Below are 24,254 nucleotides of genomic sequence, written 5' to 3' on the forward strand. Positions count from 1 at the left end.
ACTCTGGATTATTGCTATAGAAAGGAAAACGAGGGAGCGGCTGTTGGGGTGGTTTAACAGCTGCACAGTCGTGGCTTGGTGATTTTTGGGGCAGGAAGAAGCACTGGGGTTTTTTTTGTTGGGTCAATAGTGAAATTGGGAATGGAGTTGGACCAAAAATAGTGAAATTGGGAATGGAGTTGGACCAAAAATAGTGAAATTGGGAATGGAGTTGGACCAAAAATAGTGAAATTGGGAATGGAGTTGGACCAAAAATAGTGAAATTGGGAATGGAGTTGGACCAAAAATAGTGAAATTGGGAATGGAGTTGGACCAAAAATAGTGAAATTGGGAATGGAGTTGGACCAAAAATAGTGAAAGTGGGAATGGAGTTGGACCAAAAATAGTGAAATTGGGAAAAAAAAAACAACCTACTTCTGTTAATGATGGAAACACTTGAAGGATGCTTTCTGATGTCTAAAAAAATTCAAAAATCCCCTTTTTACAAATAGAGAAAAAGGGCAATAGCAGGGGAGGTATCGTGGTTAAAAGGCCATTAATACCTGCTGCAAATAAAATTCAGGAATGCCAAGAAACTGAGATTTTATCAGCTCTAAACACACACTTCATTCCCAAGGTGTTGGGGCAATACCTCAGTGGGTGATCTGGTATTTTCTCCCCTCTCAGGATTGCCTTGACAAAAGCTTCCCCCAGGCAGTGATGCTCGATCAGTTGGGCTTTTCTTGTTTAAATGATAATTAAGGTTTAAACTGATATCAGACACAGGGAAAAACAGTAGCTGTGCTGCTCAGGCTCCAAAAAACGAGCGTTTGCAAATAGCGAAATTAAAAATCCTGGTTAGCTGTTCAGTTGAAAGCTGACTTGTAATTATTATAGAGCCAAAATTCAGATTTTTTTTTTTTTAATAGATTTCCCTAAATCTCAGCTCAGTGGAAGTTTTCATGGTGCTGCACAAGCTGTGCTTGCAAAGTTTGCAACCAAACTAACCCAGAATCAAATGTGAAAATGGGATTTGAAGCTTTAATAAGTAGCATTTCACCCAACCAGTGTTTTATTTTACAAAAGCAAGTGAAATTCTCCTTATAAAACACTGTTATCCCTAAAAACCTTCCAATTTTTGTAAACCATGTGCTTTAGAACTTAAAGAAGAAATTTTGGCTTTTTTTCTGATGATATTTTACTACAACCTCAGTGCTGTGTTAGCCCCCAGATCTCCATGGTGATGCTGAACTTAAAATAATTCCAATTTATCATCACCCTAAACCAACAAACAACAGAAACCTTTGCATATAAACAATATTGATGTTCACCTTGTAAATAATAATGTACTGAAAAATCCTGCTGTGCACGTGAGGTGAAAAAAAATTCACTTCTTTGCAGCAGCCTCTCGATGATGTAAATTTGTTTTGCTGATGGTTTCTTGTGGTTTCTGGGTGATTTAAAGTTCAAGTAAATTCTGTCACCGCTTCCTGCCCATAACCGCGTCTAGATCTGTGAAATACAGAGCTTTTAGCACTGGGGACAGGGGCTGGAAATCTGGTTTTTGCTTTTTGCTGCTGGCTGGGGAAGGCAGGAGGTTACCTAAGAAAATGAGAGACTTAAAGTAAACCTTCAAAGCAGGCTCCTCTTGCAGCTGCCTAAAGAGAACACAATTAAATTAAAAAAAAAAAATAGCAATTTTCCTCTTTATTGGGTGTGTTTAACAGCTGCTAACTAGCATGGTGCTCGGATCTTTGTTAGCAGCGTGTTTAAATTGTACCACGAGTGCACAGGGGGTGAAAAAAATGTCATTTAGTGGTGAAAATCTGGTGGTGGAATTCCTCACCCAGCTGCTTCAGTGATCAGAGGGGTGGGCTTGGCTTGTGTGGAAACAAAATAATTTATAGCACGAGCTAGGATGTTGTTTCACCCACAAAAATGATCAGAATTAATGGAAATTTTGCTTTATTATTCCACGTATTTAACATTTGAACCAGAAAATTGCTCTTACTACCAGTGAAGGAATTCTGCAATAAAATATTAAGAATTTCCTTAAGCAGGAGAGAGAAGAAGAATAATCTCATAAAGGAAACATATTTCAGCCCTGAAGATGCAGAACTTTAATCATGGATGTGAGAAATGGGCAGATTAAAAAAATTAAATATTTTTAATATTGGAAATGTCCAGGGGATAGTGGGAAGAGTCCCTGCCCATGTCAGGGATGGACTTTAAGGTCCCTTCCACCCCAAACCATTCTGGGATTATTAAACCTGTACTTTACACACAGAATTATTGTTATTAGGGAATAAAAATATGCAGGGAGAAGCCCTCAAATGCCCTGAGCTGCTGGGTGCTGGTGTGTTAATTACAGAGCTTTGAGGGGCTGGCATTTAATTGGGGTTAAATGCACCTCTGCAGCTGTTGGGGTACAAATCTGCCACGATCTCTGCTGGAAAAATTCATGGCTGGAGATTTCCAGGAGAAATATTGGAATATTCTCATTTTTGCAGTTAGCCCTGTGGCGTGGTGGAGAAGCTGGGTTGGTATTGGAGGATTTTGGGGTTAATATTGGTGGATTTTGGGGTTAATATTGGTGGATTTGGGGGTTAATATTGGTGAGTTTTGTGTGTTGATGTTGGTGGATTTGGGGATTAATATTAATGAATTTTGTGGGTTAATATTGGTGGATTTTGGGGTTAGCACTGGTGGATTTAGGGGTTAATGGTGAATTTTGTGTGAATTTGGGGATTAATATTAATGAATTTTGTGGGTTAATATTGGTGGATTTTGGGGTTAGCACTGGTGGATTTAGGGGTTAATACTGGTGAATTTTGTGTGAATTTGGGGGTTAATATTGGTGAGTTTTGTGTGTTGATATTGGTGGATTTGGGGATTAATATTAATGAATTTTGGGGTTAGTACTGGTGGATTTGGGGGTTAATATTGGTGGATTTTGGGGTTAGTACTGGTGAATTTTGGGGATAAATTCGTCAGTTTTGTGCCTCTGCTCTGCCGCTGCTCCCCCACCCCCAGGGCCAACCCCAGCGCCCACCCCGCGCACCAGACACCGCTAATTACCGCCGTTCATTAACGCGCGCTAATTACCTGCGCGGGGAAAGACGGAAACACCGCACCACCATGGGACAGTGACCGCAGCCGCCCCCTTTCCCTGCGCCGTGACCCCGAAACCCGGAGCCCCCGGGACCCCCGGGGCCGCGCATCCCCCGCGCATCCTGCGCGCATCCCCGCGGGCGGGCGCGGCGCCTTTAAGAGCCCGCGCCGTGTTTGTTGTGCGGCCGCGCGAGCCGCGCTCCCATTGGCCGCGGCCGCGCGAGCCGCGCTCCCATTGGCCGCGGCCGCCGCAGCCGCTGCGTGCGGGCCCGCCGGTGCGCGCGGGGAGGGGCGGGAGCGCCGCGCCAGCGCCGCGTTCTGAATGGCTCGGCAGAAATGGGCTGCGGCCGGCGGCAGCCAATCGGCGGCGTGTTGCTATGTGCCGGCGGGCGTTGATTGGTTCGGGGCGGTGTCGCTCAGCGCGGGCAGGGTATAAGGGGGAGGGAGCAGGCGGCGGGCGGGGGAGGCGCTGCGGGCTCTGTGCGCGTCGGCGGCCGCCGCGCTCGGTCCGCGCCGGGACGCGCTCGGTGCGGCCGCGGTGAGTGAGGGCGGCACGGAGAGCGTGAGGGCGTGAGGGGCGAGCGGCCGCCGAGGAGAAGCGTCCCGGCCCGCGCGCCGCGGGGCCGGGGCTGGGCGGCCGCGCGCAGCTGCGCCACAGCCGCGTCTGTGTCCGTGTGTCCCCGTGTCCCCCCGTCCGCCCGCCCCGCGGCCGCGCGGATCCCGGGGAGCATCCCCGGGGGGCTCCATCAGCGCCGGTGGAGGAGATGGGGGAGCCCCCGGTGCTGGCGGTGGGAGAGCCGGGCTGGGCGAGCGGCGGCCTTTGTGTGCGCGGCCGGGCGAGGGGATGGAGGAGGGGGGCAACAGGTCCGGCCGGGAGGGGTTCGGTGCCACCGAGCCGGGGAGCAGCGAGGAAACACCGCGGGAGGAAGAGGAGGAGGAGGAGGAGCAGAGGTGGTCCTGCCTCGCCACCCATCTGGCTGTGGCGGTGAACGCACCGCAAACCCTGACCCCGCAGGCGGCGCGGGGCGTGCGGGGGGCTCGGGCAGTGCCCCCGCGGAGCTGCAGCATCCTTCCCCCGGGGCTCCGGGGCGGCAGCTCCGTTTGCCAGCGGTGCTGCGAGTCCCTGGGGCCGCGGCCGTGCCCAGCTGGGGCTCTGCTGGAGCGCTGCCGTCGTGCCCGGGGGGGCTCAGGGGTTGCGGGGCACCCTGGGGATGCCCCGGCCAGGGCAGTTCTGGCACACGGAGCGCCCCGAGCGGGGCGGCTCAGCTGCTCTGCGTTGTTGCTGTCGCCTCTGATAATAAGGGTGTAGCAGCTTCCTCTTCTGCAGAGCTCCGCCGAGGGCCGGGGCTGAGGGTGAAATGGTAACGGGGTTCTGCATCTCGGTAGAGAATTCTGCGTTTGATCCAGAAAAGCCAGAGAAGTTCGAGGCGACAGAAGTAGCCCCTGGGTCCATAGCTTCAGGTTTTAATGCTGATTTTTGAAGTCAAGCTGACTTGAAATGCTCCTGTTTAAAATGTGATTTGAACGGGGTAGGAAGAAAAGACGTGGAATCCTTGCAGCCTTCCCCTACAGTTTACTGGAGTGGCTCTGTCCTCACCTTTTTCTGTCTTAGAAAACAGCCAGAGGAAGGCCTGTCAGACCAGTGTTCCTCGCGTGCAGCTGGGCAAGGGCGGGACAGAGCACAGCACCTGCCTCCCTGCCCTGCCTCCCCAGGGCCTGCTCCCTGCTCCAGATAAGGACTTTTCCTAATGCGTTTACGGTTCCTTAAAGCTGGGCACTGCGGGGAAGCCTGTGCTGAGTGAGAGGGTTGTAAACAAGCAGATACTGAGGGAGCTTGCCGTGTAATCCGTGAGAGGATTCTGCCTGGAAAGGATGTGTTTTGTGACTTCATCCTCGCAGAGCACTCCCACTGATTTTGTTCAAGATCTCAACGTGTTGGATCCACGCCTCTGGTTCCTTGTAAACATTGTTTGCTGTGTAACAGCAGTGCTGGAACAGAGAACTGAGCTGTTCTCCTTTTCTCCCTGGATCCCTGGTTCTTGTTTCCTGCTGAAAGGCCGTGTAAAAGTGAGGGCTGAGCTTTGAAGCTGTAGTTGGGAATGCTGTAGGGAGGGCAGAGACATTGTTTTCATCTGATGGAGATGTCAAGTGCTTCTCTTACTTATTTATTACTTTAGCTTTCTTTGCAGGTGTCTCTTTCCCAGTGCCAGGAATGGAATATCTGGCAAAACAGTCCTTGAGCTCCCACGTGTCCTCTGGATCCATAGATTCTGAATAAATTATTTCCTTTCCTTGCTGTTTGGTGTGTGCAGTTGAGTCAGGGTTGTGTTGAAGAAGACAGCATCCCTACCTGTAAATCCACATTCCCTCAAAGGCTCCTTGACTCATGGATTGAAACCTGTTGCTGAGAGAGAATTTAATTAAGGAACTGGTCACTCTGGTGTCGGTCCTGGCTGGCACTTCAGAAAGTTGGGACCTCCTTCATCTGCTGTGGTACTACAAAAGCATTGCAGGGATTGCAGAGGAGTAAAAAACCATTTATTTCTTGTTCTTGCATCACGGCCTTGCCTTTGGCCTGTGTTTGTGGAAGAAGAGACACCAATAAAGCCAGGCTTTCATTGGGCTTTGGTCATTAACTGGCAGAGCTTTGTTTGCTTGAGCTTAAGCAGAGTCTTCATTAGAGGTCAGCTATGGAGTGCTGGAGCACAGGGATCACAGAGTGGAGTCAGGAATGGGGAAATTGAGAGTTCAGTTCCCTGGGCTGTTCTGAAGCTGATCAGGATGTCCAAGATGTAGCAGAGTGTGTTCATTTCTTGGGAACCAGGATACACAGCTGTCTTTTTCCACTGCTTGACAGAGACCTGTAAGTTGGTCCTTCAGGATGTTCCCTCTTTTCTGTGCCTGTTTGCAGGTCTTGTCTTTCAGATCAAATCGCAGTAACTAATGGCTGAGGACAGGTTTCCTTTTGCTTCCAGAAGCCAAGGGGAGTCCATGGAAGAGAGGGACTATTCTGACCCAAAGATTTTTAATTTCTTTAGTACAGATCTTTAGCTGGTAAATCAGTTGGCTGTGTGACGCTGGTTGAGAATGTGGATTTCTTATAGTTTGTCTTTTTGGGGAGAATAAAAAGACAGCTTTCTAGGAGTGCTGTGCCCTGGATGTGAATCCTGTTCCCTGTAGCCCCTGTTGGTCCCTGGTCCTCATGTCCCTGGATTTTGGCAGTCGCTGATCTCCGAGTCTGGTTCCTGCCATGTCATTTTACCTTTCTGTCCCCGTTTCTCAGGGTCTGTGGCTGTCCTGCAGCACATAAGCTGAGTGTTCTTGATTCTTCTCCTTCTCTGCAACCTTTTACTGGACAGCCACATCTCCCAGCCTGCCTGGGAGCTTTTCCACCCTCTGATGTGGGATGTGCTGGCCATCGGGAGCAGCTCCGTCTCCGGAAGCGTCACTGGACTGGCCAAGCCACTTAAGGCTGCAGGAAATAACATAATTAATGAGACTTAGTTCTCCCACATCTTGTACCTGACAATCTCAAGTCACTTGACAATGCTAATTAAAGCTAATCACGCTCCTCTGTTTTTAGTAAATAGCTATTATCCCTGCTTCACTCTTGCTTTAACAAATGATAGTGCCAGGCGCTGTGAGTCACTGGAAGTTGTGGGAATGCAGCCTGGTGGAGCTGCCTTCCGGTCTCCTCACCAACAGGTCCATCTAGAGATCGGTTTTTTACACCTGCTCAGGTGTTGGTGGAGAATGTTAGAATGTGAGATGTTTTGCTGACTCAGAAAAATACAACTTTTAGACTCCTTTTTTCTTCACTGCCGTCGTGACTTGTACAAAACGAAATTCCCGCAGTTGAGCAAAGGCTACTACAAGTTCCAAAAGCTGAGGATGCTTTGAATTTGCCCTTCAGAGAAGTTTCTGGTGTGCTAAGAGAAAAGGCAGAGTGGTGTCATTTCTCCTGTTTCACACTGGCACCACGAGGACAAAATGTAGTGTGGTGTGACCTGGGCATTGCACGGCCCAGCCGTGGAGCTCCAGAAGAAATGTCTGAGGTTTCACTGATGAAATATGGCTGGAGCAAGATGTTACTAAAAACAGACTGTCCAGCATCACAAACAAAAATAAAAGATGGGGTTAATTATTAACTGTGGGGAAATAAGAAATCTTCACGAGAGTCCCAGGAACTCCCAGCTCAAACATGCGTCAGTTCTGTCACAGAACTGCGTGAGGTGAGTCAGTTCACCTGCCTTGGCAGGCTGAGAGGATATCCAGGAGGAACTAATGACAAACCTGGCAGGGTAACAGCTGACTTGACCTTCTTAAACTAGATTCAGTTATAAAGTATCTGCCATGTGAAGATCCAAGCTCTAAATCCTCACTTGACTTTGCCCCCTTGACACAACTGCTAAAGGGGAGTGAGAAGAGTTGTGGCTGAAGTGCCACAGAGCTTGTCACTTGTTAATGCAGTGTTTAATAAAAGTGCTGCATTAAAAGTGTTTCTGGCAGAGATGGGTCAGAATTCACCATCTTAACCTCAGCTTTACTCAGAAAAGAATCAGATGTAGCAGGGTAGAAAATAAAGTCGCTGCCTGTCTTGTGACAGATGAACTGCTGGGCAGAGCAAGGCTGGGTTAAAGATGTTCCTGGGAAGAACCCTCTGAGCAGGTGGGGTTTGTGGGCAGGTGAAAACTTGGGAATTTGGCAAGGAGAGCTTGTAGTAGTGAGTCATGACAGGCAGCTCTAGCAGACCCTTCTTTAATGTCTTTGAGGATATTGGAGTGATCCTTGCAATAGATAAATGTTCTCACTGTGTTCCCTGGCTTTATCAGGGAGAAATGGATGATCCATCCTGCAGACCCAGGTAATTGAATCCTGGTCATACCTGCATTTGCCAGAGAGGGAGATAATAAAGTAATCTGAGGAACACCACAGAAAATGCAGTGATAGGAGATTTATTTGGACAGCCAGACTGTTTTGCAATTAAATCAAGCTGAGAAGTGGGGATGATGAAAAGCGTTTCCATTTTGTCAGTAAATGATCACTTGGATGGGAAAAGCTTTTCCTCGCTGCCTTTAGATCAGGTTGGTGCTGGAATAGCAAGGCAAGGGTCTTGTTTCATTTTGTAGAAGGCTGTGTCTGTGTGATAGTGGCAGAGTCCTTGCTCTGGGGCTCCAAATGTGACCTTCACCTTGAATGTGGCTTTGTCCAGCACCAGGGTGGCTCTGAAACGGGGAGCTGCAGCTCAGCTGATTCAGCTGCAGGACTCTTACCCCTTCCTGGGGCTGCTGGGGCTTTGCAAAATGTAGAGGAGGAAATGGAGTCACTTGTGTGTTAAATTAGCCCAGCTTGCAGCTTTTATTTGTGGCACGAGCGGGATTTGCTGGTGGGAGCAGACGGAAGCGCCGCCTGGTTCGGAATCGCCGCTTCTCCAGGCGACTTCTCCTGCTCTGTTTGGTACCTCTGGAGTGGTCTCTGCTGGAACTGGGCCCTGGATTTGGCTGGAGGGACCTGGAAGTGGGCAGCTCACAGCTGTAATCTCGCCCTGCTGCTCCTTATCAGCAGCACAGGCTCTTCTGCATTGCAAAGATATCGCTGCCAGGCAACTGGGGAGAGTGGGAAGAGAATTCAGCCAGAGGTGTCAGTCATTCCTTGGAGAGGCTGAATCTTGCAGTCCCTGCTCCTGTGCTTTCAGACAGGCCTGGAAAAAGTAATAAATTACAATCTTTCAATAATACCTTTAAATAAAAAAAGGTTTAAAGAAACCTTCTGTAATAAACTACTGAGCCAGGTGATGTCTGTCCTAGCTTGTCCTGTGCCTTTTTGAGATGAAATTGTAAAGGAGAGGCTTTGATTAAAATACTGAAGTGTTTCCCTGCTTTCCCAGTGCTGTCTGATGGTGCTTTGGGCTGTGGGGAGAGATGAGTGAGCAGTTCTGACACTGAATGGTCCAAGCCCAGCCTTAGGCTGTAAAGAAGCTCAGAAAATTCTCATTGTCCTCTGCTCTCTGTAGTCAGGAGCCAGAAAGAAGCGCCTCTGCATGATCTTCCCTGAATTATTTTAACCTGTTCTCTCCCTTTCCAGTTGGCTGAGTGCTGTAATTCACACAAGGATTCCTGCTTGGAACGCAGGAGCTTTTTGGACTTGATTCTTGCATTTGAGAACCTGATAATGCACTGGGGTGGATTATTAAAACAGGTGAAACTTTTAAATTTGATTTAATCTCCAATTTGACAGAACCTAAATCAGCTATGTAAAAATAATTTTAAAATGTTTAATATTAATAAGTTTAATGGGTTTTTACTGGGTTACAGTGACAAAGCTACACAGACTTAAACAAAATTTTAACCTGAAGTAGGTTTTAAAATTTGCTCTTTGTTCCTTTTTAAGTTTCAGCTCATTTCCCTGTATTTTCCAGGTGACCTTTAGAGGAAGTTTGTCCACAGAGACACCCCAGGGGAGTTTGCTGTGGGGTGCTGTATCTATTTTTGACCAGAAGAATTGTGATAGACACAGAGTGACGATCTTAAAGAGGAAAAAAAAAAAGCCACCAAACCCCAGCCTTTAAGAGGTGATTAATACAAGCAGCCTGGCAGTCGTGCCGGGGTTGGTGCTGGGGTTTTTCCTGCCGGGCTGGCTGTGGAATGTGGAGCACGGCAGGTGCAGCAGGGCTGGCACCCTGCCCGTCCCCGATTCCCTGTGGCCGGTGGAGAGGCTGGGATTGCCTCCTGCTGCAGCTCTTCCTGATGCCCTCTAGTGGTTTCCTGGCAGGTCTCTGGAATGCTGTTTGCCATCAGCATCACCTTCATCCATCCCTCCATCCCCTTTTCCCCAAAACCATGAAGTGCTTCCTCACGGTGATGAGGAGCTCTCACCTGCTAGGGAATCACCCAGAGGAGAAGAAGGGGTTAAATATTATTATTCATGTTGTAACTGTGTCCATGCAGGTGATAAAAGTCAGTGCAGAGGGTTCCTGCTGGCTGTTTTCCACATTTTCTCATGTTCTTTTCCTGCTTCCAGGGTTTGGAGGATGAGCTGAGGTGTTAGAGGAGGGCACTCAGTGATCAGTGGTGCTGCTGCTGAGCTCTTTGCAGTGTCACCTTAGGCAGGGTTTGAAATTGGTGCATTTCAGAAACTTGATGCTGAAGGAGTGAAGTACATTGTGTTCACCCATCTGCTATTCCAGCTCCTTTCTTGGCTTTCCCTTGTGTTGTTCCCTGGTTAAATTCAGGATGCTCATCCTTCCTCCCAGACCTTCCACAAGGTACATCCCACCCTCCCACCTTCAGACGATCTGCTTCATCTTTCCCAGAGCTGTGGATCCCCAGAACTGCCCCAAACCCGGATATTTTGTCACCATCAGAGTATAAAATGCTCCTTTAGCACTGCCAGGTGTCTCTGAGCATCCAACACCTGGCACTGATAACTCCTGTTCCATAGGGAAGCAGAACAGGGCATCAAACCCCAACTCCAATTAGAGACCAGCCTTCCTTCAAGCTGCATTAAGGAATATTAGGGCAGTTTTTGTCAAGAAAACCTTGGTAAGTGGCTGTGTCTACCTTGAGAATTTCCTTAGAATCCTGCTCAGAGCCTGGAGCATTCCAGCTTAAACACAGAAAACTCTCCAAACCCAATTCCTCTTGTGCTTTCCTTGCCCTGGGAATCAGCACATCTCAAACTCTTTCTATATTAATGAAACAGACCCACCAAAAGAGAAGGGTTGGGTTTCCAAATATCTGGATTATTTCAGAGCTGCTGCAAGCAGCTTTCTGTAGCATTTGCTATATTCTAGTAAGTATTTCACAGGCTGAAGTTTATCTTAGAATTGAATAATCCATTAAAAAAACTCTTAGACCAAACAAACCCGTTGTTTGTCCTGCCACAAGTAACATTTGCATCTGAGCTGCATTGCAAATGGATTTTATTCAAAATTAGGCTTGTGTGTGATGGTTTTGTTCTCTGGCATATGGACTTGTACACGCAGTGGCCTTGTCTGGCAAGTGCTTGGCACAGACTTCCTCCCTTTTCTTGTGTTTCCTGAATTGCTGACAGCTTCGTGTGGGAAGTGGGTGTTGGACACCCACAGGTGGAGGGGTGGATTCTGAACCAAAAAGTTGCCCAAATGGCAAAATGTGTGTGGTGGTTTTTCCATCAGGCAGCTGCTATCTGCTCAGAACTCAGCAGGATGCAGCAGGACAGCCCAACACACCCAGTGCAGGCAAGCAAAGCATTCAGCTGATTTCCTCACTGATAACCCACAGTAAATGGTGCTGCAAGTTTTTTCTTTAGAATTCCTTCCTTTTGTCTAAACCAGCTTTCTGACTTGTTGGGCATTAATTAATAGGCACAAATTTCTCTTCCATTGAATTGAGTGAGTGCATCCCAGAGATAAACTTCTCTTGAATGAGAAAAGAACAATAATGGATGATGTTGCTGGTGGCAGATACTCTTCTCTCTGACAGTACTGGGCATGATGATAAAGTGAACAAACCTTCTTTTGTTCTTTTTTAAAGTGAGTGGAATGACTCCACTGCTGCCCACTGCCTGTGATGCTGATGAACATGAGCTCATCATTCTGAAAACCAGAGGCACAGCCCAAATTCATCCTCCTGCCTTTGTTCTGCAGCAGAACAAATGCACTGTTAGCTGGTAATTGTCTCTTAATTCAAATGTAGTTGTCATTAGGACATGAAAAATCCAAGGGGTTGGGTTTTGCATTGCTGGGAGCTGCTGAATACATTTCAAAATTATATTTAAAGCAGAAATTGGTCCTTATAAGCTGCTGGCTGTGCTTGTAGAATGTCAGAGTGCATTTCCTGTAGGTTTTACCCCCTCTCCCACACTGATGAGGACAGAGCTCTTGCTAGACAATGCACATGTGGTCAGACTGTGTCAAAGTGGTGTCTTGATAAATTATAGCTGAGCTTATCTGAAGTTTTTATTCGAGGCATTTTCTTAACAAGGCTTCCCACCAAGATCTTGGCCCACAAATCTTTATTCTCTGCCCTGCCTGAAGCAGAGAGATGGAGTTTGCCTTCTCAGCACAGCCCTGAGAACAGGAATTGCAGCTCCTCTGATACCATCTCGCCTGATTTTTTTTTTTTGTCTGCTTTTAAAAGGTCAAATGTTTTTTGCTGATGTTCAGTGTGTTACGAGGTCAAATAAATGGATGCTCATGAACTGCTTTTGCAGAAAGCTGTGTGGAGCAGATAATTCCTGTGTCTGTTCATTGCTCTGTCAGATAAATGCAGCTGTAGTATTTCCTGGTTTATTCATTGTTCTGGAGCATTGATGCTTAGCAGGTCTGGACAGAGGGGTCAGCAAGCAACAAATTAAAGGATTGCTGGGATATTATTGTGGTTGGGGTTTATTTATGTCTCCACTGGGCTCTGGGGGTGCCTGTGGATTACCTTCTCCAGCTGATGGGGAAGGGAAAGTTTGGCATGGCAGGATGGAAGTGGTAAAAGTGGTGATGGATTATTTTACTGATCCATGCTGAAGTGGAGGTGAGGGGGGGTTGCACCATTTCATTACAAATCAAGCCTAAGGTTTAGACAGGAATCAGGTGAAGTGATTGCCAGTCCTTTCCTCCAGCTCTGCCCAAGGGAATCTGTCTCCAGGCAGTGCCTTGGGATCCAGCTGCATTTGGTCCCAGGAAGGGCACACTTGGCCTCCTGCTTCCCTGCACTTGGAGCCTCACAGATTCCAGGCTCTGGGATCCCTTAGGGCTGGGATAAAACACACCACACATTTGGGGATGGTTTTGTAGCAGCTGAAAATGAGGATTCTGCTTTGGTTTACGTCTGGTTTCTGCCCTGTTGCTAATTTAGGCTGCAGTCCTTGAGTGCTTCTCACCTTGAATGGGAAAACAGTGCTGACTAATGCAGAACTCAGTTCTGACAAAATTCTGGTGCACACAGAGAACTGGGGCAGGATACAGGTGAAGACTGATTTATCTTCCTTCTCAGATGGAAGGCAAATCTTGCTGAAATCCAGAGCTGCAGCTGTGGAGCAAACAGTGCCCAGTCCTTAGCAGCTGGCCAGGTAAATCCCTGGCAAAAGCTCATTTGGGCTGGACAGGAGAGGGGTGAGTTCCTCACAAGCTGGGAAATGAATCCTTCTGTGTCAGGATGGGTCCTGCTTAGCTGTGGCTGTAACTTTAATTGGAAAAGGTTAATCTGATTAGTTGGTATTTGCAAAAAGCTTTAGGAATGAGCACTGCTGTGGAAGTGCTGACTGTTGTGATCATGATAGATATGCTTTATCAGCAGTTTGACTGATGAGCAAGATGCTTTTTTTCCCATTTGACTGTGAGGGAGCTGCCTCCTGGAGAGCAGAAGAAAAATATTTCAGAGAAAAAAAAAAAAAAAAAGAAAAAAAATGGGTATCCTGTTGTTTTACAGGATTTTGCCTCCTGTTGAGCTCTGTGTGTGGCCATGGTCCCTCTGGTACCAGAGAGAGGGAGAGGGAATATTTACAGGACAAAGGGAATGGCTTCACACTGATAGAGAGAAGTTTTGGGGTAGGTATCACCAAAAAATCCTTCCCTGTGAGGGTGGGGGGGCCTGGCACAGACTGCCCACAGCAGCTGTGGCTGCCCCATCCCTGGAGGTGTCCAAGCCAGGCTGGACAGAGAGCTCTGAACACCCTGGGACAGTGCCCATGGCTTGGGTACCTTGAATCTGCTTTGTCAACCATGACAAGGCTTGGGGAAAGTGTTGGAGGCAGGGTTTTCCTGGATGCCTAAGATGTTATTCCTTGTTTATTTTAGGGGTGGGTGGTGGTGGTAGTGGGGATGTTGCTGATGTTTGACCCACAAAGTGCAGGCTCAGAAGCTGAGCAGAATCACAGGTTTTATGGGAAGGAGAATCCTCCTGGGAGGAGCAGCCAGGGTTCATGATTAATTTGTAGAGCGTGCACGCACGCCGTGGATCCGGGAGGGAGGGGAGCTGCTTCCTTGATGCTTTTCCATCCTCAAAAGGAACACTTGTAGCTGGTAAGACTCTTGTAGGTGTGGGATCTGAAAACTCCATTTCTGCCAACAAAAAGAGACCCAGACTTGAGCTGCTTTGCAGGTGCTGTCAGATGATGTTGGAGTGTGAAATGGTGTTTCCATCCTGAATAGGGTTTTTGACTGTCTCTTGCTATCAGGAGTAGTCTTCAGAGGCTGTGCCTTGCTTTGGCTGCTGTCAGATGTTCAGATTTAAAAAAAAACAGTACTGGAGTGCAGTTTATAGAGTAGCTTCTACCTTCAGAGCTTGCAGGGAGTTACAAAGGAGAGTGTAATGAAGGAATCCTGCATTTCCCATGGGGAAAGTAGGGCAGAATGGAGAGAAAAACTGGTTTGGTGATTCATGGCCTTACCTGGTGGCTCAGAAAACCCAGGTCCAGCTCTCATTTTTCCCATGGGGTGTCACAGCAGTGAGTCAGCCAGGGGACAGCAGGGCTGGCTCTGCTCCCCACTTTCTCCCTGGCTGGGTGGGAATCACCTTCACACCTCTGCAGGCATTTCCAGAGCCATGAAGTGCTGGAAGAACGGGTGGAGATAACAGCAGCAGGGAGCTGTGAGGGCAGCCAGCAATTGAATAAAGATGTGTGCTGCTCATCTAATCCCCAGGCATCACTCCTGTCTGCTGCTCCTAAATCCAACCCGAAATCCCCCTGCGGGCTGCGACAGCGCTGTCACCTCAGCGAGCTGAGTGTTGTGTCTGCTTTCCACCGCAGGTTTCTGTGACATCCCCTCCTTCCTGTGCCCAAATCCCTTCCTCTGGAGCATCACCAGCGTGTGGAGCCTGCCCCACACACCCATCCCCTGCCAAACCACGGCCTTTACCTGCGTGTTCCGGTGTTTCCCGTGCGACCCGTCCTGCGGGAGCGCCTCCTGGGCCACCCCCGAGTTCAGCCAGCGCTCAGTGGCTCCAATGGTGAAGATGACAAGGTCCAAGACTTTCCAGGCATATCTGCCTTCGTGCCACAGGACCTACAGCTGCATTCACTGCAGGGCTCACCTGGCCAACCACGATGAGCTCATTTCCAAGGTAGGTGCTCCCTGGAGCAGACGGTTCCTGCACGTTGCACATCAGTGATGGTGGAAGTGCTTGGCCTTGTCCAGCTGCCTTTCTCCTTGGAAAATGGGCTCTCAGCCCAAAGGAGCTGTTTGTGAGCTGCTGGTTTTGTGTTAACTGCTTGGGGTCTTCACCATCCTCACAAGTGTACTGATCTCTTCGCTCTGGTGACCAGGGAATGGCTGGAGCAGAGTCAGGGCAGGTTTAGTTGGATGTCAGGAAAAGGTTTTCACCCCCAGGGTGGTTGAGCACTGGAAGAGGCTCCCCAGGGAAGTGTTCACAGCACTGAGTCTGTCTGAGTTCAAGAAGCATTGGGACAGAGCTCTCAGGCACAGGGTGGGATTGTTGAGGTGTCCTGTGCTTGGACTCAATGATCCTGATGAGTCCCTTCCAGCTCTTGAGGGGTGTTAGGATAAGCTAAATTTAAAGTTCTCAGAGCCAGTAAGTGTTTTGATGTAGAAGGAGCAGGCCAGCAAGAGGAGCTTGAAGTGGGAAAAACTAAACTTCCCCAGTGTCTGCTGGAGCCTGCAGTGCCTGGCTGTGGTCAGGCACCGAGTTCCCAGGTCTCGGCTGCCTTGGAATAACTGTTCTGTAAAGTTTATTCAGCTTATAAAATCTGTGTTCAGAAAAAACACCCACAGCCAGAGATTTATGGGCTGAGCTGAGTGGAAATGGTGCTGTGAGCTCTGTGTGTGCAGCTTGAATAGTTCAGCTTCTTGGAGCAGCCTGGAAAGGTTGGGATCACCAGGGACAGGAGAGCTGTGCCCCTTGGAAAGGGGTTTGAAATGTAAATGTAGCAGTATCAGTGCCCTGGAGGTGAAATTGCTTCACCTTTTGGGCCAGCTGGGTGACTCCAGGCTCCTGTACCCAGTTGAGATGGGGCAGTGACTCCCTGGACTTTTAGTTGGTGCTCTGGATTTTGTGTTGGGACACAGAAAATGCTTTACTGAATGAGGAAAGAGGCTTGTTTTACTTGCTGTTTTTACAGTAGATTAAAGTTTGTGCTCTGCTTTTGTTTCTTGACACAGCTGGTCACCAGCCAGGGAAAAACAAGGCTGTACATTCCCAGTGCTTTCACCTTTGAAGCTTCCTTCCCCTCCTTGTTCCACGTCCATGCTCCAATGCAGCCAGCTTTGCAGGTTAAGTAGCTTCCAGCAGGGCAATGCCAGTGCTGCCAACTGCTTGGAATTTGAGCTTCTAGCCCAAGGCAGGCAGAAACTGCCCAGGAATGCTGACTGCTAAACTATGGACAGGAGAGGGAAAGGAGGGAAGCACAATGTGACTCTTGGAAGTGTTAACTCCAGTGTGCTCTGGGATCTGCTACTTCTAAAAGTTCCTTCTAGACCAAGGTGTAAATTAATAGTTGGGACCACATTGCTGGTGGAGGCACCAGCAGGTCATGGAATTTGAAGGCAAAGGGTTTGGGGTTTCAGGGTTTGTTTCTCAGGGTTGTGAACATGAATAAAAACACATTCTTTGTATAATTGGAAACCTTATAAAAGTAGTTGTGCAATCATGGCTTGTACAAGTGGCTGTTTGACAGAACAGAAGGGCAGTCCCTGCCTCAAGGGGCTTCCAAATGTGGAGGAACTTTCCCAGGCAAACTTAAATAGTGGCTTTTTTATCTCTTTGAGTTGAGTTTGCAGAAGGGCTCGGGGAGATGTTTCAGTTCTTTCATCACAGCCTTATGTTCACATCCCTGAAGCAGGCACTGCAGTTGCTGTGCTTGTTTCCCACATGCAAACGTGGCAGAGGAGAAGGGAGGAACGAGGATGGAAAAGGGAGTGGGAGACTCTGCAAAAACAGGAGCAGCTGCAGCTCATCCTGAACCTGACTGTGCCATGGGATCCACACAGCCCAAATGACTCCATCCTTGGAAACATTCCCCACAAAACAGGCTTTTATGTAACACCAGGGTGCTGGTGATTTGCCTCCATGAAATGAATTCCTGTGCTGCTTTTGCCCCGAGCTGTGCAGAGACCACACCAGAGCTGGGCTGCTCTGCACTCCAGGAGCTTTTAGCTCCTTTGGATGCTCACAAGTTGCAGCACTGGCTGGAGCTGTTGGATGAAACACAACTGGAGCTGAATCCCAGGATTGTTCTGTGTCAGACCATACTTTCATTTCCTCTCCATCTCCCAAGTTTCCCCTCTCAGCCCTTCAGCACCAGTGTTAACTTAACTCTGCCTTCAAAGTGTTTTGCCAGCACCAGGTATCCAAAACTCTTGGACAAATATGCCTTGGCAGGGCAGTTTTTGCTCTCTTCTCTACTTCAGGAAAACCTTGTGCTTTAAAAAGGGTAGGTTTCTCAATAAACCATTGCTATTTAAAGAAAACAATCGATGGTGAGGCTTTTAAGAAAATCCAAAGCTGTTACATGAAGCCAGTTACCAAAATGTTGCTTACTTGGCCTTTTATCTCCTGCAGCCTGAGGGAGAAAGTGGTTTAGTGTGTCTGATTTTGTAACAAGATCTAAATTGTAGGTTGGACTGTCTGGCCAAGAAAGGCCTTATTGACTTAGGAAATATTAAGGTGATCAGATAAATTGGGTGGAGTGAGCAGTTTTCCTTTCTGTGTTCCTTTGGTGTCTGGCTTAGCATGAGTGGAGGTTCTTGTTCCCTTGGAGCAATGCATCATTTAAAAGGCTGTGCCAAATTTAGTACATACTCTTGTTTCACTGCCTTTTCCAGTGCATAAGTGAGCTGAGACTTTGGGAACTCAACCCTGCCCTGCAACAGATTCCTGTGTGACCTTGAGGAAGTCACTGGATGCCTTTGTTCCTCCTTTTCCCCACCTAAAATGCTGCTGCTTTGTCCCGTTTGCTTGGAAGGTTTTGGAGCAGGTCCTGTCTGCTCCTCCAAATTAGTACAGGGTGTTCCAATCCTCTTTGATTTTAATGTAAAAACAAAATGACCATGCCAGGCAACTGTACTTAAAAAGCATATTTCGATGCCAAAAAAATACGTGAAAGGTACTTCTTGTTACAGGCACAACTTCCCATGGTTTTTAGAATGTTTGAGAAAAATATATATTCCATAATCAATGTCTCCAGGAAGGAGACACAGGAGTTTTTCTTGTCAAATGTGCCTTTTACATCATTTTCTAGTGGGGCCTGAGGGGAGCAGCCAACAAAATAGACATGTAACAAGTAAAGTTAAACAAAGTTTTCAAACTGGCAGGGTTGATCCTGATTTCTACCTACTCTGAGTTATTTCATCTCTTTCTTTTGGAATCCACGTGCACTTGGTGCCCTTAAAGGAGGATGGGAACAAGAGCAGAAAGATCCAGGCCAAAGATGCCACTCGAGTGTCTTGGGTGCTGATTTTTTGTGCTATGTGAGCAGTAATTCAGCAGAAATGTCCCTGATTATGGAAATATGTGGAGAATGTCTTGTGGGCGTCCTGCAGTTTCTTTTTTTCCCCCTGAATTACTGTGATCCAACTGCTAAACATTACTCAGTGATGTATCCTCTGAAGTTAGCCCGAGGCTTGCCGGGGAAATTTAATGTTTTCCTTTGATGTCTGCATGGAACCTTTGCTGAACATGAATGGGAAATTCTTCAGCACAAAAGGCTGCAGCTCCTCCAGGCTGAGAATTTAGGAAAAATCCAGGACTCCTGTGTGCCTGACTTTCTCATTTGGGGCCGGGTTGTTAATGAGGGAGCACTTAGAAGCTCTTTTTGATCTTCTCAGTCGGGAGTTGGGAGGTTGATCAGGAAAATTCCCTCCCAGTCCTTGTGGCCTCTCTCTTTCCTGGCTGCTGCAGCCTGAGCCTGGTGGTTCAGCAGCTCTGGGGGAGATTTATGGCTCGCTGAAAGCCTCAAACTTTGCTCCACGTTGCAGCTGGAGGATCTGAAAAGGATTTGAGGCTTTGGTGCTTCCACAGAAGCTGTGGGTGAATTCAGTGCTTGGGAGCATTTGGTGCACCACACAGAGGTGAAAGGAGCAGCAGTTTTTGGTTTTTTGGTTTGGCTCTTTGTTTTTTTTTTTTTTTTTTCCTTTCTTTCCTGTGAACAAGGCAGTGTTTAATGTTCTTTAGGGCTTTACTTCTCAGGAGCCAGCTGATATTTGTAGTTCAGTTCACCTTGGAGATATGAAGTTATTTGCTGGGTGGGGGCAACATGCACACAAGGTAGAACAATAAATGTAAAATTACAACGTGGTAATCTTTAACCTAATGGAAAAAGAAGCATTTAATAAGTGTCCAAGACATGTCTGATGAAAATCCTGCATTTCCATCATAGGAAAAACCAGTGTATGATGTGAGAGAGGCATTCCTTTCTCAGGGGTGTAAAATTCTTGGTTTTCATTACCCAGGTTTTATTCTTGCTTTAAAGTAGTTCTTGTTTCTTCCCAAATATGAATTGAAGTTCCCAGCTCCACAGTAATGAACTCTTAGGCCAGGAGGAGCCATCACGTCATCACACCTGACCTCCTCTGGGGCATGGGCCAGTGGATTTCACCAGGATTGCAGCAATTCTTTCAGGAAAAGCATTTAGTCTCCATTTGAAGACTTCAAGAGGGGAAATTCACTGCTCCCTTTGGTCATTTTTTTCCAGTGGTTAATCATCCTTACTACTAAAAATCAGAGAGTTTGAATTTAGATTTGTCTGACTTGTGCTTCTTGTCACTGGCCATTATTTTATTTCTTTTGCTAATAAAATACATCTCCAGTCCCTGCTCTTCTCCCTATAAAAGGTCTGCAGTAACCAGAGTCACCCTTGATCACTTCTTGGACAGACTAAACAGACTCAGCTCTGTCATGGTGCAATCTGATTTTTTTTTTTTTCAGTTTCACATGATTTTTGTGGTTCTCTTCTACATTTTTAGCATTTCAATCTCTTTTTTAGGGATGGAAACAGAGCTGGGCTCATTGTTGCAGCCTCAGACTCTGCAGCAGCATCTTTTGAGCTCCCACATTCCATAATTGTATCAGTCTCACTGGCTCAGCACTGCACAGAAATCTTCTGCTCATTTATTTGCTGTGAGCTCTTCATGCACCAGATTTATCCATTTTATGCACATTTCTAGAAGCTCTCCAGTAGTTTTTTGGAACCTGCTTTCCAGCTCTTGTTCCCTAATGAATTTGCCACTTCCAGGCATTATTCAGAGCTTGCTCTTAATTGCAAATATTAGAGTTCAAGCAGTAAGTGATAAACAGCAAAGCAGCTCCGGGAAAAGTCATTATGAGATTTTTGAGCTTCCCATTTCACTGCTGTGAACGTGAGGGGGGAAGGCACCTTGTAATTCTTGGCTTCCATGAAGTTTAAAATTAAATGCAGGTCGAGAGGATTTCAGTGCTCAGTAGAACAATGTGTCATCAGAGCTTTTCCTCCAGCGTTTCAGCAGGAGCTGCAGCCTTAATTCCACTTTTTCCAGACAAATCCATCCCCAGAACCCTTTCCAGGCAGGTTGGTGTTGGCAGGGAGGAGGGCAGAGGGTCTGAGGTTGTTATTTGAGTCCCTCAGCTCTGTGTTTGGGAGGGAATAAACAAACAACGAGTGCCCTTTGCAGGGAAAAGTCAGGATGTGAAATCCGAGCTGGGGAAGGAGAATTTGTGCTGCCCATTCTATAATGCAGCCTCTTAAATTAGATCCTTCTGTCCTGTGGAATTGCTTCCTCTGGGCTTTACCCTACAAGTGTTCCCTCAGATCCTGCTGTCCACAATGGGATTGAAGAGAGTCAGGATCAGGTTGTTTTATTTAGTCAGGATATGGTTGTTTAATAAGAAAAAGCCCAAGGTAATTTGTACCTCCTTGCATAATTGTGTTTATACAGCAATTAACTGCTGTGTGATTTTTAAAATATTTCATTCTGTTCCAATAGAAGAAGGAAAAAGGTAATAAATCACAAGAGTTTAGAATTCCCTGTCAAGGAGGAGGAACAAGGTAAAAACGGATTTTTCTAATCCATCACTTTCTTGATGGAAACAGCTCTCCTTTCATCTGCTGCTTCCTCTGCCTTAGAATTGATGACCTGGGCATAAATAAAATATTGTTCCCATTTATTATCCAGGGAGCTGCCAGGGACGAAGGACAGTTGAATCATCAGGGTTTTTGCTGCAACTGCTGCAAATCCTGAACAACTGGAGCTGGGAACTGGTGAGGTCTGAGCCCTCCTGGGAGTTTCAGCTGTTGGCTCTTGCAGTTGGAAAAGGAGGGAATTCCAGCAGAATCCAGGGCTTGCTCTTGGGAGGAGCTGCCCTGGGAATTTCCCTTGCAGGTGTGTGGTTTTAATCTGATTTATCATTGTAAGAGCAGCCCAGGAACAACACAGAGCTCTGGTTTAATCTGTAATTTAATCACACAAAAACGTGGGGGCAGCACAGGGGGGCTCTTCCCACCTGCTGCCTGTGGGGAGAAAACCCTGAGGAGTCTCTGAGGATAATTTCTATTTTAGGGTAGCAGGAAATGCTGTCTGAGGGCTTCACATGTGCTTTGGGGGAGCTGTTGTGTCTGGCAGCCAGCAGCACATCCCTGCAGGAGTCTGTCCTCTGCAGCTTTCCTCATCCAGCAGGATGGGAATGGGCAAGGACTGAAGGAAACTCTGCCCAGTCTCCTCTGTTAAAATGCACACTGGCAATCACAGCTGTTAGCATAAGTAGCAATAACAAAGGTAGAAACTGAGTCTGGATACCTGCAATTGGGAGATTTAAAATCAGAGTTAAAAATCTGATTCCAGCTCGGCTCAGAGGACACATCCTCAGTAATAAAATAAATTTTAGTATTAAAACTTCTTTTGACAAGACGTAAATTTGAGAATTTAGGTGATGGATTTATAAATGAATGATAATTTCAATAAATGGTGACATTCTCAGCCATGAGGTGTTAGGTGACTTCATCTCCCTGCAGTGGATCTTGCCCAGGGACACAGGGGAGCTGCTGCCTGGACAAATCTGCTTTTACTGAGAAGCAAGTCTGCCCTCAGTGTCAGCATTGCTGCTATTATGGGCTGCATTAATGGTAAACAGGGCTCCACTGATACGTGGACACTCACTATTATGCTGCTAATTAAATAACTTGTTGCATTAGCAGTTCCCATCTTCCATCCTAGCTCTGTGTTTATCTCCAAAACCCATGCAGCAGCAATAATTAATGTGGAAATAAAAGGCTTTATTCTCCCCCTGCCACTGCTTTTTAAAATGACTGGGTTTGTGGATGCTTTGAGCCTAGAGGAAAACAGCAGCACTCAAAAGTGGGGGATAAAACCCACAGCAAAAATTACATTTTTCATCCCTGTGTACCCAGAAAGGGCTTCATTGTCACCTCCTGTGGTTTTTCAGAGTAAATAACAAAATTTTCTTCTTAACATTGTGCCAAATGTAAATGGCTGCCAGTGGTGAAGTGCCAGAGGTGCCAAAGTCATTCCAAACTCTGGGAATGCTGGTGCCTGTTGGGAATGAGGCAGGGATCAGGGTTAAGCAGTGCCCAGGCTCCCTGATCTCCTGGGATTCACAGTCACACATTTCTGCTCTGCTTTCCTCTGCCCCTAAATCAACTGGAGGAATTGCTTGTAAAAGTAAACACTCCATCTGCTCTTTCTCCCCACAGTATTTCCATCCTTTTTCATCCCAAAGTCAAGTTTTGAAGCACAACAGCAACAGCAACCAGAGACTGGAAATCACAAGAGAAGCCCCAAAATATTGTGAAGTTTTATAGAAGTCATAAATCTGATTTATTTTTTTTTTTGTTTGCCTTCAGTAGTTTGTGCCCTTAGCCATTTACATTTTGAAATTTCACTTTGAAGTCTGTGAGCTGGAAACTCATTTAAAAATAAATAAGAACAGAGTCCAGGAGCCCAGAGCTTCAGGAAGGAGGGGGAATAGCACAGGGCTTGTGATAACAGGAGGAGAATTCAGTGTTGTGCTTGAAGTGAGTCAGGACAGCCTGGCAGGCATGTGAGGGACAAGGGGACAGAGCAGTTTGCAATTATTCTGTGAATTTTGACATTTTTATAGGGTTTGGCTCAGGATTTAACTCAGCAGAGCAGTGTCTTGATCTGTGTTAGAAATCCAAGTGCTCGAGGAAAAACCTCCCCCTCGATTTTGGGGAATTTGTATTTCCCTGAGTGCTGCTTTTCATTAATTGCAGAGCCCCAGAAGAAATTCTTCTTCTCCCTTCTGCAACTGCAATATAAAATTTCCCTTTTGAGAGAAATCTCCTGCCCTGCCCTCTGGGTATGGATTAATAACTGGAAATGTGCCCCTGGATCCTGACCCATTTAAATCCCTCCATCTCCCTGGGCAGCACTGACATTCCAGGGATAATGCTGGATGTCCACTGTGGTTCATCATACTTCAGCATTTTTTGGGTATCTTGTGAAAATGAGGATTTTTCTTGGCTCCAGCACCCAGAAATGTGAGAGGATGAGAGAATCTCCCTTTGAAAACCAAACCAAACTGGACTAAAAAAGTCCTCATTGAAAAGAATTTTAAAAAGAACCATTCCTTAAATTTGCCTGAGGGTTTTTTAGGGATCAGGAGGCTGTTGTATGGCACTGGAACACTGGGATTTCAGAGCACAAGGATTCTTGTAGGTTGGAGTAGGGCTGGGGCTTGGATCAACACCTGGGAGGCAGAATAAAAAATTGCAGTGATATTCCCATCAGAATAAAACCAGACAAAAAGCCTTTCATCTGTGCACCTTCCTGCATAACCTGAGCCACAAAATCTGGAGCTGTTCTGAGCAGGGGATGCAGCAGATCCTGGTTATTCCCTGTGTTTTTGCACAGCAACACAAACTGCAGGGGAATAAAGGCCATGCTGAATTAATTGAATTATTTCAGAGATGAGTTTGGTCCACTAATTCCATATCGACTTTGGACTTTAAATAGCATTAAGGACCCGTGGTAAAACTCAATTAAAACTCAGGAATGCAGCTGGAGCAGGGTAAGGTCACATCTGTGCACGAGGTGGAATAATGGAACCTGTTCCCTTGACGTGGGTCCGTGTCTGGTGTCATCGGAGCAGAATTGAATCCCTGTTTAATCTGATCGTGGCCTGCCCCTCCTGTGAGGAGAGCAAGGTGGAATTCATGAGCCCTGAGGAGGTCTCTGTAGGCTGCAGGGAGCAGGCAATTGAACTCCTGCTCCCCTGGGAAAT

General features: G+C 47.0%; 2 protein-coding genes across 4 annotated transcripts in view; one reads left to right on the forward strand and one right to left on the reverse strand.

Annotated features, from left to right (window-relative positions):
* The window catches only part of PTRH2 (peptidyl-tRNA hydrolase 2), a 186,816-nt gene that overhangs the window by 79,437 nt on the left and 83,125 nt on the right, over positions 1 to 24,254 (reverse strand). The window lies entirely within an intron of this gene.
* The window catches only part of YPEL2 (yippee like 2), a 33,372-nt gene continuing 12,668 nt past the window's right edge, over positions 3,551 to 24,254 (forward strand). The window contains exons 1-3 of one of the 3 annotated variants that reach the window (XM_053995836.1): positions 3,580 to 3,628; positions 13,494 to 13,612; positions 14,815 to 15,128. In XM_053995836.1, the coding sequence (XP_053851811.1) occupies positions 15,012 to 15,128 (117 nt within the window). In that variant the 5' untranslated portion in view covers positions 3,580 to 3,628; positions 13,494 to 13,612; positions 14,815 to 15,011. Of the gene's footprint in view, positions 3,629 to 9,341; positions 11,740 to 13,493; positions 13,613 to 14,814; positions 15,129 to 24,254 lie in introns of those variants that run through there. The other 2 variants (XM_053995835.1, XM_053995837.1) reach the window with 2 other exon arrangements.

Source organism: Vidua macroura, chromosome 20, assembly GCF_024509145.1.
Source record: "Vidua macroura isolate BioBank_ID:100142 chromosome 20, ASM2450914v1, whole genome shotgun sequence".
In the NCBI taxonomy this organism is placed as follows: Eukaryota; Metazoa; Chordata; class Aves; order Passeriformes; family Viduidae; genus Vidua; species Vidua macroura.